The 15,700-nt window shown below is 38.1% G+C and overlaps 1 protein-coding gene across 1 annotated transcript in view; it reads right to left on the reverse strand.

The window, feature by feature from the left end:
- LOC133642643 (UV excision repair protein RAD23 homolog A-like) overlaps positions 1-14,337 on the reverse strand; it is a 41,640-nt gene extending 27,303 nt beyond the window's left edge. The window contains exons 1-4 of the mRNA XM_062036976.1: positions 14,076-14,337; positions 7,841-8,002; positions 2,002-2,207; positions 451-494 (exon numbers count right to left, since the gene is read on the reverse strand). Of these exons, the coding sequence (XP_061892960.1) occupies positions 451-494; positions 2,002-2,207; positions 7,841-8,002; positions 14,076-14,141 (478 nt within the window). The 5' untranslated portion in view covers positions 14,142-14,337. The remainder of the gene's footprint in view (positions 1-450; positions 495-2,001; positions 2,208-7,840; positions 8,003-14,075) is intronic.
- Positions 14,338-15,700: the final 1,363 nt, after the last annotated feature.

The raw sequence follows: 15,700 nt of genomic DNA on the forward strand, positions 1-15,700 counted from the left end.
GAAAGGGTATACTTGCATTAATATAATGTATTATTATGTGCAGCTTATGTGGTCTTAAAATATTGTTGACAATAATGTCTTTTATCAGCAAAATATCGTCCAACCAAATTTGTTATCAGCCCAGACCTAGTTGTGACACTTATTTGTTCGGTTTGTTTTTTATCCAAAACATGAGCATCTACTCATTTGAAAATCAGGCCACACTATATGGGCTATATGACCAGATGTGCATCAACAAAGTTACAGTGACAGAGCATCAACAAAAGGAACTATTTTAACTAAACCAGTTGAGCTGGCCAAGCATCTAATCGTTGCTCACGTTTAAAGAAAATATAGCATTCATAAACTTGCAAAATTATACCAAAAAGTGATTTATTCACTCTAAAAAACAAAGATGTTACTTCTCTATGTGATGTTTGTAAGGTTGGTGGTGACTGAGTGATGACATACCTAATGCAGATGATGCGTCCAAACCCTGGCCACCTCCACTGGAACTACACAACAAAAAAGTTAGAAAGAAAATAATTAACTTTATAGAATGTATCAGCAGTTACACTTTAAAAATGAGCCTAGACAAAAGGGAGGAGCATAGTACTGGTATGAAGACAAAATATGTCATTTGGATACATGTAGATGAAAAAGGAATGAATACAATTTAGTAGGATGAATTGTAACAAACCAAGGGTGTCAAATATTTTTCACCGATGGCCACATACTGAGAAATAAATTAAACAACTGCTGGGGCCACTTTGAAACATTTTGTACATGAAATATTCTAAAACCAATGCAATGCTATGATATTTGAAAATCTGTTATTTTAGCTTTTGTGTATCCATCCATTTTCTACCGCTTGTCCCTTTCGGGGTGCTGGAGCCTATCTCAGCTGCAATCGGGCGGAAAGCGGGGCATACCCTGAAAAACAAACTCCACACAGAAAGACCCCGTGCCCGGGATTGAACTCAGGACCTTCGTATTGTGAGGCACATGCACTAACCCCTGTGCAATAGGTAACAAAATACTTGTTATAGTTGTGTCTAATAGACCTCATTATAAAGTATTATACTTCATTATTAATGAATCAGAATCCTCAGAATGAATTAAATCGGAATAAGTCGAAAGCCAAAACAAAACTAGCTCCAGGACCAAAATTTACCCCGGGCAGCACTTTGGAGAACCTTTGCCTGCTTAAACTAAAAAGCAAGGGTATCAAACTTGTTTTCATTAAGGGCCATATCGCAGTAATGGATGCCTTCTCAGTGAGTTTTTTTTTTAATTAATTTAAACTATGCATGCAATGACCTGTGATAATTCATGATTAATCAAAATTCAACTGTGATGCATTTGCTTAAAAAAACATTTGACAGCACTAATATCAAATTTATAGTCACCTCATGATATTGAACCATTTTTTTTCAGAATCAGAAGAGTTTTATTTTTGATGCATATGAGTATTAGATTTTTTTTACATACGTTTCTTTGATATCATAATTATTTTTATGTTCACAAAAATATTTTGTAATACAGTATAAAATAATATATTTGGCATGATTAGATAATATTAAAGTTTAAAATATATGCATTTTTTTCCAGTAAAAATTGAAAGAACGAATGCTTTTAGTTAAAAGAAAAAGAAAAAAAAGTTGTATTTTATTGACATTTTTCCATGCTTTCGCAGGCCACATAAAATGCTGTGGCAGGCCAGATCTGGCCCCCGGGCCTTGAGTTTGACACCTATGCTATAAAGAATGAAGAGTTACACATTTAATAAGCAAACAGGCACAATGATCACACACACTTTCAATATGAAAAGTCCACAGAAGCTTGAAAGTAACATTGCTGAAATCATTTAGTCAACATTACTTAGCACCCCGTTCATAGAAAGTCAAACCCCAATCACAGTAAAGGAACAGTAGTTGGAAAAATCACTGCACTAAAATATTTTTCAAACTCATCTTAAAATGTCGGACTGCAACAAAATACAATTGTAATGACATAATCTACCTGGCTGGTTGTTGGGTTTCTGTTGCTGTAGGACTTGGCTCCTCCTTGGTCTCCTCGGGAGGTGTGAGGATAGCTGCGGGAGTCGAGGCTGGAGCTGATGGTGGGGTTGAGGCCGGGACAGATGTTGACGTTGAACCAGCATCCTGGGCAGGGAGTTTGGGGGCTTCCGAAGCAAGAGGCTCCGCGGCCGCAGCTGCAGGCTTAACCTTTGTTCAGGTTTAAACCAAAACAGTTTATTGTAAGATTACAAACGTCATATTTTCACATTCATCCAGGCTCAACATTAGCTTCACCTGCACACAATCTGATGAGATTAGAGGTGCAACAATAAACTCGATTACACATCTTGTGTTGCTTTGATTATTTGTTGTGTCACATACAGATTTGGGGCGACATGTTTGTTGTTGCTAATAACACATAATGCACTTGGTCTGCCACTGTATACAAAGACACAGCAGGAGGGCTCACTGTTGCTAATTTAGCGACTTTGTGGCTAGACCCCTGTACTCTTTTTAAAAATAAGTAACGTCTGTGTTTATAGGGTGAAACAAAAACAAAAAACTTAAATATTGGGAAGTCCTTAACATTTTAAAAGGCAAAGTGAGTCCACATATTTGATTTAAACAATGCCAATGGTTTAAGATATCCAGCATATTAAGGCTGCTGTTTCTTCTTCTGTGACGTTGACCCACTTATCATCCACTTGCACGAGGAGCACCTCCTGTCTTGAGCATGTGAAACAGTGACTAAATGAAAGAAGTTTAAACAAGCAAAATAAAACATACTTGGTGAGAGCGCATGAATAATTGCATCATTATTTGGTCACACTATCCCAAGCATGTGGTTTTTTTCTCTTCGGTAGTTTGAATTTGTAAGAGGTGCCACGATAGCAAATGGCAAAAAAAAGCACAGTTTATCAAAAAAACTGATCATCAACCAGTTTTAAAATGTAATTACCGTATTTGCCTTTACACTGTGAATGGTGTCTGGTGCATATTGCAAAGATTGGACAGCCACAATTAGATTTGCCGGTTTGTGTAGCCTTGCTTATAAACACCAGGGGTTTCCCCAGACTGCCATTATACCTGTAGATGTGTGGGCGGGGCTGGGGGGCGTGGTCAATAGGACTTCATCATATAATTTGCATAATATGCAATGATGCATATATTTTCTTTAAAAGAAACAAATGTCATACAGAGTTAATTTAAACACAAATGTGTTAATTAGTAGTATTAATATTTTTTCTTTATAATATATCATTTTGCTCTATTTTTCAAATGTTGCTGCTTATTGTACAATTTAAATTTTAGAGATGTTTTTTATCCTTTCAGTGAATTTTTATTCATCAAAAACAAATCTAGCGTCTTTTCTGGTGTTGCTGGAGACTGTACTTGGGTTTAGAGACTCTTTACTTCTGTCACTGCAGCGAGCCTGAGATCCCACTGAAAGGGGAATGGTGGAGAATGAGCAAGTGTTGTTGTGTGTCTGGGAGTGATGGACTAAAAAGCGGGGAATATGTGTTGAATTGGTTAGTTAGCATAAGATTAACAATAAAAGTTGAAAAAAATAAACGGTGGACTTTGTGTGGCTTCTTCTGGAGGCTACAATACATTTTATGACTTCAATTTGTTTTTACATGAAAAAAAAATCATTTTGAAGGTGTGGCAGCCATTATTATGCCATAGCAAGCCACCAACATCACTACATATGGGGGGAACCCAGAACATATTATAATGGGACCGCATGTGAATATGCAGCTTGTAATTACAACTCTGTACAGTAGATGGCATTGTACTCTTGTTTCCTACAACATATTTGCAACTATACCTGTATATTATAATTTTACATATTTCAGAACCCTCTAGAGCAGAGGTCTTTAACCAGGGTTCCACAACACCTAGGGGATTTGCAGAGGTACTGCAGGGGGGCCGTGAAATTGTTGTTGTATTTTTTCAAATTACGTTTTTATATTCCCCCCGCAATTTTTTGACAAATGTAGATGTCTTTAAATACACATGAACACTGAGCCAACACACTTGTCTTATAGTTGAAGGTGGACAAATAACACAACACAAATAAATATTTATATTATTTTTATATCAAAATTTAAGATGGATAGCAATTAGCAATTTAGTTGTCAGCTAGTGATTAACGATCTAGTTGTTAGCTAGCGATTAGCGCTTCATTTGCCAGCTAGCGGTTAGCGTTCTAGTTGCCAGCTAACATTTAACGCTCTACTTGCCAGCTAATGATTGGCTTTAGTTGCCAGCTAGCGATTGGCGCTCTAGTTGTCAACTAGCGATTGACTTGTTAGTTGTCAGGTAGCAATTAGGTCTCAAGTTGCCAGCTAGCGATCAGCGTGCAAGTTATCTGCTAGCGATTAACGCTTCAGCTGTCAGATAGCGAATGACGCGTTGGTTGTCAGCTAGCGAGTGGCGCTTTGATGCCATAGTTGTAAACAATTAACGTTGCAGCTGCCAGATGACAAGTAGCGCGCTAGATGTCGGCTAGCGATTAGCGTGCCTGTTGCCAGATGGTGATTTGTGCTCAAGTTACCAGCTAGCTATTAACGCATTTGTTGCCAGTTAGCGATTAAAGCGCCAGTTGCCAGCTAGTGATTAGCTGCACAATATTATTTGATTATTGTTAAAGGCCTACTGAAACCCACTACTACCGACCACACAGTCTGATAGTTTATACATCAATGATGAAATCTTAACATTGCAACACATGCCAATACGGCCGGGTTAACTTATAAAGTGACATTTTAAATTTCCCGCTAAACTTCCGGTTGAAAACGTCTATGTATGATGACGTATGCGCGTGACGTCACTAGTTAAACGGAAGTATTCGGATACTATTGAATCCAATACAAAAAAGCTCTGTTTTCATCTCAAAATTCCACAGTATTCTGGACATCTGTGTTGGTGAATCTTTTGCAATTTGTTTAATGAACAATGAAGACTGCAAAGAAGAAAGTTGTAGGTGGGATCGGTGTATTAGCGGCTGGCTGTAGCAACACAACCAGGAGGACTTTGACTTGGATAGCAGGCGCGCTAGCCGACGCTGGCCGCCGACCGCACGGATGATCGGGTGAAGTCCTTCGTCCTTCCGTCGATCGCTGGAACACGGGTGAGCACGGGTGTTGATGAGCAGATGAGGGCTGGCTGGCGTAGGTGGAGCGCTAATGTTTTTATAATAGCTCTGTGAGGTCCCGTTGCTAAGTTAGCTTCAATGGCGTCGTTAGCAACAGCATTGTTAAGCTTCGCCAAGCTGGAAAGCATTAACCGTGTATTTACAGGTCCATGGTTCAATAGTATTGTTGATTTTCTGACTATCCTTCCAGTCAGGGGTTTATTTCTTTTGTTTCTATCTGCATTTAAGCACGATGCTATCACGTTAGCTCCGTAGCTAAAGTGCTTCACCGATGTATTGTCGTGGAGATAAAAGTCAATGAATGTCCATTTAACGTTCTCGACTCTCATTTTCAAGAGGATATAGTATCCGAGATGGTTTAAAATACAAATCCGTGATCCACAATAGAAAAAGGAGAAAGTGTGGAATCCAATGAGCCAGCTTGTATCTAAGTTACGGTCAGTCTGCTCTTAATTGCCATTTTCTGGTCTTACCCATCTAAAAAGCACTCACAGGCTTATGACATAAAAAAAGCCACAAAAAAGAGCAAAAAGAAAGTTTAATTTGTATTACTAAACACATTTGTTTTGCTCATCATGTTTTTTCTCTCACATGCGTCAGAGCCAATTAGACTAATTATACATCAATGTCATTGGAATGTGTGTGGCATAAGAGCAGAGGTTTACCAAAGTGTAGACCTGGGTAATATATTGATGTTATTGCTATATTCCAGTTGTGGGTTGCAGACAATTTAAAAACTGATTTTTTTCCCCCCTCTTGCTACTTTACTACAGCTGAGTGCGGGAAATACAACTATTTACGAGGCAAACAAGACGCAAAAACAAACTAACCACTGTCTAAAAATCACCTTACTATTTGGAATCATTTACACCAGGTATGTATGAGAAAGAAGCACAATTCAAAGAGCGATCACTAAAGCAGTTGCTCTGCACACCACCAAGATGTATAGTCCTCTCAATGTCTTCATTATTTATTTGTATACAATGTTTAATATGACATTTTTATTTAAAGAAGTATCTCATTCAATACAGAAGTTTGAAATTTGCACTTTTTTTATTTAAATGTTGGAGATTATTTACATGCAAAATGTGCAATGCCACATTTTTGTTAACAAAAGTATTCAATTCAAGCAGAAGTATTGCTTCCCAAGGGAAGCCCTTAATTTATTTCTTTGAACATTATTCCATAAAAAGTACAATTTATATCTAGTCTAAAAAGAACAACTTTATATAAATTAGATAATTGCCAAGAGTATAAAGCAGTGTATGCAATGTCATTTCCAACTACTAGATTTTGAATCAAATCAAATAAAAACGTGTTTTGAATTATCTCTGTCATTTGCATTTAATGGGTTTTTTTTAAGTAGGGGAAAAAAATCGGGAAAAACGTAACTCAAATTTTTTGTGAAAAAATCCAGGATTTAATTTTTAGGCCATATCAAATTTCATTAATCAGACATTTAAAATTTGACAGGTAAAGAGAATACTTTTTTTGATATACAGTACAGGCCAAAAGCTTGGACACACCTTCTCATTCAATGCGTTTTTTTTATTTTCATGTAGATTGTCACTGAAGGCATCAAAACTATGACACCTGTGAAGTGTCATTTCACGTGTCTCTTGAAGCTCATCGAGAGAATGCCAAGACTGTGCAAAACAGTAATCAGAGCAAAGGGTGGTTATTTTGAAGAAACTAGAATATAAAACATGTTTTCAGTTAGTTCAAATTTTTTTGTTAAGTACATAACTCCACGTGTTCATTCATAGTTTTGATGCCTTCAGTGACAATCTACAATAGTCATGAAAATAAAGAAAATGCACTTAATGAGAAGGTGTGTCCAAACTTTTGGCCTGTACTGTATATAGTCAGAAGCTGAAGCTTATTTTACCTATCCCAGTGTATTTACAAAACTAAAGGAGAAAAAAATAGTTTTTTTGTTTTCCACTAATCACAAAAATAAAATAAATAAAATATGAAAAAGTTCTATCATGTTAATTTTACATCCTTGGAATTCATTCATACATTTTTTTTTATAATTGACATCTTCAAAATAATTTTAATTTGAATTAAAGTTTTGCAGTCTTTTAACTCTTGGTCCAATATATTCCATACATTAATCCCAACAAAAGACAACATTGCACTCATTCTCACATATGTTTTTTTAAACACTTTTCTTTCGAAAATTATAGACACAGTATTGTTTCTGAAACAATCCCTGAATATACACAATATAACTTGTTATTGTTTACATTGTACATAAATTGTGCTGTCTTAAAGTCGACAAATTAATTGTTTTTTTGGTCATGGCTTTTCCGGTTTCTCCCTGTATCAAGGATGTCCCTACTAAAATGTATGGTGGTATTATATGTTTAAAAACAATCTTAATTGTATTCTGATTGTGCAGGTGTATCTAATGAAGTGTGTTGCAGATTTTAAAGCTCCATTTAGTACATTGAGATTTAAGTACTTATTTAAGTTGTAATTTAAAAATGATGTATGTTATCGAGTGTGTTAGTTGTATTAAGATCAGATCAAGTGTTTATAAGTGTGTGAAGGGCTTATAAGAAGTTTAAATGGATATAATATTCATATGACGTCCCGATTATGCGGAAATTTAGGGAACGTCTTAGGGAACGTAACCCCCGTGATAATCGAGGGAACACTGTACGTTAAATGATCTCACCTTGGACACCATCACCACGACAAAATTCTTCTCATCAATTTTATAGTCCTTAATTTGCGTGTCATCTTGAAGAATCTTCCCAGCATATATCAGCTTCTGTCCAGACACGGGAAAGTTGTCTTTTCCCCTCTCCGCTTCTATCTTCTCTTTTAAGGCTTTTACCTGACAAAAGACAGACACACACAGCTCTGTGACCAATGATGACATGCAAGAGCCAGAGCGTAGACATTTCTAATCCTTGGGAATGCACGGCTCAGCTATGTGGAAAATATGACCTCTGGCCATGTCTCACATCAGTCCTAGTCTCAGTCTGTTACACAATACTGTCCACTACATCAGTGTTTTTCAACTTTTCTGAGCCAAGGCACATTTTGTCATTGAAAAAATCCAGAGGCACACAATGAGCAGAAATCCTTGAAAAATTAAACTCAGCAGCTGATATTGACAATAAAAAGTCGTTCTCGCAATTGTTGGATACGAATTCAAACCATAACCAAGCATGCATCACCATAGCTCTTGTCTCAAAGTAGGTGTACTGTCACGACCTGTCACATCATGCCCTGACTTATTTTGAGTTTTTTGCTGTTTTCCTGTGTAGTGTTTTAGTTCTTGTCTTGCACTCCTATTTTGGTGGCTTTTCCTCTTTTGATGGTATTTTCCTGTAGCAGTTTCATGTCTTCCTTTAATGCTATTCCCCGCACCTGCTTTGGTTTCGCAATCAAGACTATTTGTGGGGAACTTGTTGATTGTACGGATGTACTTTGTGGACGCCGTCTGCTCCATACGCTGTAAGTCTTTGCTGTCGTCCAGCATTCTGTTTTTGTTTACTTTGCAGCCAGTTCAGTTTTCGTTTCGTTTTGCATAGCCGTCCCTAAGCTTCAATGCCTTTTCTTAGCGGCACTTGCTTTTTATTTGTTTTTGGTTTAAGTGTTAGATACCTTTTTACCTACACGTTGCCTCCCGCATATTGCGATCACGACAAACCATGTTTTGATTGATTGATTGAAAGGGATGATGTTCGTTAAGAAATTATCGATGTCGATGCCATTGTCGAATCCTCTTATCGAACTGATTCCTTATCGAACCAATTCCTTATCGAATCCAGATAGGTTGTTGTGTGTGCACTGAGTTTTAAAAGTCATAGATGTTATGTAACTGGCCCGGCACGCTGTTTATATGGAGGAAAAGCGGACGTGACTGAGGACAGCATGCGGACGTGACTGAGGGCAGCATGCGGCCGTTAAAGGGTGAAGGTTTCGGGTGAGAGAGGACGTTAAAGGCACTCCCCCAGTGAGCATAAAGTGCTGCTATGTCCGTTGTAAATAAAAAAAATTGCAGACAAACACATCACCAACATGGACGAGGTGCCGCTCACTTTCGACATCCCGGTGAAGCACACTGTGGAGAAGAAGGGGACCAGCACGGTAGCGAATCGATACGCACAACGGGGAAAGAGAAGTCGGTTTTTACTGTTGTGCTAGCTTGCTATGCTAATGGACAACGAGACTGACTTTGAAAATGACGAGTGGGAATCTGGCGTGTTTGATGGAGAACTTGCCCAGCTGTTCATTTCGGACACAGAAGATGAGGACCTTGATGGATTTGTGGATGAGGATTGATACAAAAATAATGCGAGTACATTGATAAATACTTCAATAAAGTACAACCGAACTCAGCTTTGCGCCAGCTGCCTTTTTAAAACAGCGTTCATGCATACTAGCGTATGTTTTAAGCTAGCGTATGTTTAACCATGCCTGCGCCCAAAAATACGCTGCGTCTTATTTATGCGTTAAATACAGAAATAGCACCAGTAACTGACACGACGCCTTTTAATACGGTGCGTCCTATGGTCGTGAAAATACGGTATAGTGCAGGGGTGGGCAACCCGCGGCTCTAGAGCCACATGCGGCTCTTTAGCGCCGCCCTAGTGGCTCTCTGGAGCTTTTTCAAAAATGTATGAAAAATGGAAAAAGATGAGGGGAAAAAAATATATTTTTTGTTTTAATATGGTTTCTGTAGGAGCACAAACATGACACAAACCTCCCTAATTGTTATAAAGCACACTGTTTGTATTAAACATGCTTCACTGATTCGAGTATTCGGCGAGCACCGTTTTGTCCTACTAATATTGGCGGTCCTTGAAGTCACCGTAGTTTGTTTACATGTATAACTTTCTCCGACTTTCTAGGACGTGTTTTATGCCACTTCTTTTTCTGTCTCATTTTGTCCACCAAACTTTTAACGTTGTGCATGAATCCACAAAGGTGAGTTTTGTTGATGTTATTGACTTGTGTGGAGTGCTAATCAGGCATATTTGGTCACTGCATGACTGCAAGCTAATCGATACTAACATGCTATTTAGGCTAGCTATATGTACATATTGCATCATTATGCCTCATTTGTAGGTATATTTGAGGTCATTTAGTTTCCTTTAAGTAATTTTAATTAAATGTATATCTCATGACACACTATCTGTATGTAATATGGCTTTAAATTTTTTGCGGCTCCAGACAGATTTGTTTTCGTATTTTTGGTCCAATATGGTTCTTTCAACATTTTGAGTTGCCGACCCCTGGTATAGTGGCTTCGATAACGGGAACCGGTTTTCAAAAAGGGATTTGAATCCATGGAATCGGTTCTTTTCTTATCGAAGCATTGGGAGAACCGGTTTTCGAACATCATCCCTATTGATTGATTGATTGATTAAAACTGTTATTAGTAGATTGCACAGTACAGTACATATTCCGTACAATTGACCACTAAATGGTAACACCCGAATAAGTTTTTCAACTTGTTTAAGTCGGGGTCCATGTAGGGCTGGGCGATATATCGATATACGCGATATATCGCGGGTTTGTCTCTGTGCGATATAGAAAATGACTATATCGTGATATTTAAGGCTGAAACGACGCGTCGACGTAGTCGACGTCATCGGTTACGTAAATACGTCGACGCCGTTTTTGTGCGTCGACGCGTCGCATATTTACGTCACACTACCGTCATGGCGAAGCGCAAAGCAGACGATCAAAGCAGAGGATGCGAGCGGTGCGAGCGAGGGGGAAAAATCACGCCAAAAGTCGTCAAAAGTGTGGAAGTATTTCAATACACAGTCTAATAATGTTGTTGAATGCACACTGTGTCGAGCGTAAATGGCCTATCATAGCAGCACAACGGCTATGAACGAACATTTGAAAAGAAAACCATCAACCATCAACTAGTCAATCGTCCGCGTGAGCATACGTTGTCATCATTACACAAAAACATGAATGTGTCATTTGTATCTGCTAGGGGTGTAACGGTACGTGTTTTGTATTGAACCGTTTCGGTACGGGGCTTTCGGTTCGGCACGGGGGTGTACCGAACGAGTTTCTAAGCTAAAGCTAACTTTAGCTGCTAAAGTTTTAACAAGCTGCTTCGCTCCTGCCTCTGTCTCAGCACGCAGCATTGTCCCACCCACACAACCATCTGATTGGTACACACGCAGCATTATCAGCCAATCAGCAGTGCGTATTCAGAGCGCATGTAGTCAGCGCTTCAGCGTGGAGCAGATATGTGTTTAGCAGGTGAGCATCAGGCAGCGGACTCTCCCCAAATGACAATAAACACCTCCCAGTCAACTACTAGTAACATCACTATGAGCCCGTTGACCTTCTAGAAACGTAAACTGCAGCTCAGCTCACTCGCAGTCCTGGCTTGAGGTGAAGGCTAATTACCTCCCAGTTCCAGCCACATCGACCCCTTCTGAGCGCCTATTTTCAGCTGCTGGGAATATTGTAAACAAGAAAATAAGCAAAGCATGTAGACATGCTAACCTTTCTTCATTACAACTGTTAGTCACTCACTGGAATGAGTAGAATTGGTTATTGTGTACTGTGTTGGACTGGATGTTTATTTTGCACATTTTAAAAGCAATACTTAATGTTTACAGTGCTCCAGAATATTTAGATTGGCACTTTTTTGTATTGGATGTTTATCTTTATTTTTGCACATTTTAGTAAATAAGCAATACTTTCACTTTTGTTGAAATGTTCACACTGTTACAGAATATTTCGTTTTACACTTTTTTGTATTGGATGTTTATCTTTATTTTTGCACATTTTAAAGCAAAATAAGCAATACTTTTACTTTTGAAATGCTTATACTATTGCAGAATATTAAGATTTACACTGGATGTTGACTTTTATAATTGCACATTAAAATGCAAATAAGCTACTTTTAATTTTGTTAAAGGTTAAAAGTTTTAAATGTTTACATTGTTACAGAATATTTAGTCATGTTGTTGTCAATGTTGACTGAGTGGCCATACTTCTTTTTTTTTGTAAATAAAAGCCATGCCTTTTGAAAAAACTGGCCTACATTAATTTTTTCATCTTCATTTTGAATAAAAAAATAATCGGTAAAAGGAAAAATAATCTATAGATTAATCGAAAAAATAATCTATAGATTAACCGATTAATCGACAAAATAATCTATAGATTAATCGATAGAAAAATAATCGTTAGCTGCAGCCTTAGTGATATTCGAGTACAAGTTCTCACGCAGTTGCTTTTAGCTGCTGGCATTACACGACAGGCTCTCCCCACTCCTTCTTGTCTCTCCTTCTCACAGATAGCAAGCGCACTTTCTACACACGTCACATATTGTCACGTCATACGTCACATATGTATACGCCCTCGCAGAGCAGAGCGTTAGCAGCATGGGTAACGTTAGCTGTGGTGCGAGTGGTAATACGAGAGAAAGAAGGTGCGAATCTGGTAACAAATGAAGGAAGAATTAATTCCCAAGAAAAACAGCAGGGGGTCCATCGTCTGGCGGTGGTTTGGCTTCAAGTGGGAATATGTCGAATAGACAACCGTAATTTGTTAAGTGTGGGGCAAAAGCGTTTCTACAAAAAGTAGCATTACTGCTAATTAGTAGCATCATTTGAAAAGTCACCCGCTAGAGAATCAAGAGTGCTTACTCCGCATGTCAACATCTTTGTTCGGTGCCACACCATCAAAATGCAGAGGCAAACATTTCCACATCAACACCGTATGAAAAAAAAGAGTCCACGAAAAAAGGAGATAATGTTCGCAGGAACCTACCACATAGCGAAGGACGTACACTATTTGATTTCCTACTATGCAGCTCATTTTTATTTGACACTAATTGAAATATCTTGTGTGACATCATGTTTTTAAACTATTGTAGTGGCGTTCTGTACAAAAAGTGCACTTTAATTTAGTGTTGTTTTGATAAGTCATCTTAGTGACGTCATGCACAAAAAAGCGCACTACTAGCTTGTTTTAAAATGTCTCTGACAATCTTGCACTTTCTGTTTTGGAAATGACATGAATGTTTGTGCCACTGCTTAATAACTGTTAAATAAATAGTTTTGCTAAATTGACTTAGTTGTGATTTCCCTCTCTGCATGAAAGTTTAAAATGAGCATATATTAATGCAGTATGAAGAAGAATGTTTTAATGTAGACACATAGAATCATCATACTGCTGTGATTATATGTATCAAGTGTTCATTCAAGGCTAAGGCAAAATATCGAGATATATATCATGTATCGCGATATGGCCTAAAAATATCGAGATATTAAAAAAAGGCAATATCGCCCAGCCCTATTTCTAGCAATACTTCAATTCTGACTTTGAAAGTAACACTCCAAAGTCCATTAGAGCAGCTGTACACATATGTACCATGTGTGGGAAGTTGTGTAAGTAACTTAAAACAGCCTCATGGCCCTGTCAAGGCTGCATATCTGGGCTCTGACCATGCTAACAGATTTAGCCTGCTACTTTCCAATGTCGCTACACCAATTCGCCCAATGGCAATTAGCAGCGTCATTGCATGCTATAAAGAATATATATCACAAACTATTGTATTTAATAAACCACGTCAGACACGCGTGTATGACAACAAACATTACACACTCACAGAAGGCGCTCTAAATGACTACGCTGCAGATACTTTTTATTGCTTCTTTGGGCGAGCTAGGTAGCTAAAGCTAACAAGTAAGGTTTCGCGGTGTTACCAGCCCAATCCCATGCGGGAGGGGTTTTAAACACACAGAGAGCGAGGATACCCATTACAACTTGTCAAATGTGACATTTGATATAAACAAACACAAAGTACGGGGTGTTTTATCGGTATTTCCACAGCGAGCGGTGTCGGCTAAAGTTAGCCTGCTAATGTTAGCAAAGTTAGCTCGCTAACGTTAGCAAGTTAGCTCGCTCGGGCTACTCACCGTTTGTTCGGCGTCTATCTCAATTTGAATGGTCTGCTGTTGCAGTGTTTTGAGTATGATCTTCATGGTTGGAAACCGCGTGTTGTTTCCGAGGGTTGAGCGTCGGTTAATTTGTTTTAAAAAGTGGAGGTTACGGGCGGGATAAAAGCTAGCCGCCAAATGTGCGTCTCCATGAGCACTCAGCAAATCGCCATCTTTGGTGAGACAGGCTGGCGGTGCGGCGAGAGGAAGCCCCGCTGGGAGAGTGCGGGATCTCGTTCGCTGCTGCGCGACTTGGGCGGCGAAGTCGTCCCGGGGTCTAGTTTTGTGGCTGTAATAGTTTTATTACACATTCAATATGGGATAAACATATGGATACCTTTCGATTATTACCATTACGTCATCACATTGGGCATCTAGTAAAAAAATCGAATCCGGTTAATAAAATCACGTATTTATCCCATGTAATAGTTAAACTTAATATACGTTTTATTCATACATATATAACTATACAAATAATTAGGCATCTCTCCTTTTATCTCATTTTTATACCATGAGGTAAAAACCCGGATGTGTCACTAAGTGTTCCAAAACGCACACTTCCGCACTTAGCAGTGCGCAGAACCATAGACATCTTATAAGTACGCGAGAAATTCGGCCGCCATCTTGAAGTGGTGATGAGGAGCCGGCGAGCAGCCTAAACTGACAGTTGACAGGTAGAAAACAAAGATGCCGGGCTGGTGTTCAGCGTTTTCCTGCTCAAATGAGCGGACTGTTGAAAATAGGAATCGGGGGATTACTTTTCACTAGGGATGTCCGATAATGGCTTTTTTTTGCCGATATCCGATATTCCGATATTGTCCAACTCTTAATTACCGATACCGATATCAACCAATACCGATATATACAGTCGTGGAATTAACACATTATTATGCCTAATTTGGACAACCAGGTATGGTGAAGATAAGGTCCTTTTTTTAAAATTAATAAAATAGAATTAGATAAATAAATTAAAAACATTTTCTTGAATAAAAAGAAAGTAAAACAATATAAAAACAGTTACATAGAAACTAGTAATTCATGAAAATGAGTAAAATTAACTGTTGAAGGTTAGTACTATTAGTGGACCAGCAGCACACACAATCATGTGTGCTTACGGACTGTATCCCTTGCAGACTGTATTGATATATATTGATATATAATGTAGGAACCAGAATATTAATAACAGAAAGAAACAACTCTTTTGTGTGAATGAGTGTGAATGGGGGAGGGAGGTTTTTTGGGTTGGTGTACTAATTATAAGTGTATCTTGTGTTTTTTATGTTGATTTAATTAAAAAAAAACAAAAAAAACCATACCGATAATAAAAAACGATACCGATAATTTCCGATATTACATTTTTAAGTTATCAGCCGATAATATCGGACATCTCTAGTTTTATTCCACATTCAATATGGGATAAATATATGGATACCTTTCGATTATTACCATTACGTCATCACATTGGGCATGTAGTAAAAAAAATCGAATCCAGTTAATAAAATCACGTAATTCTGTCATGTAATAGTTAAAATTAATATATGTTTTATTTATACATATATAACTATACAAATAATTAACGTGTACCGTTAGGCATCTCTCGTTTT

The sequence above is a fragment of the Entelurus aequoreus genome, linkage group LG25, assembly GCF_033978785.1.
Source record: "Entelurus aequoreus isolate RoL-2023_Sb linkage group LG25, RoL_Eaeq_v1.1, whole genome shotgun sequence".
Taxonomy (NCBI): Eukaryota; Metazoa; Chordata; class Actinopteri; order Syngnathiformes; family Syngnathidae; genus Entelurus; species Entelurus aequoreus.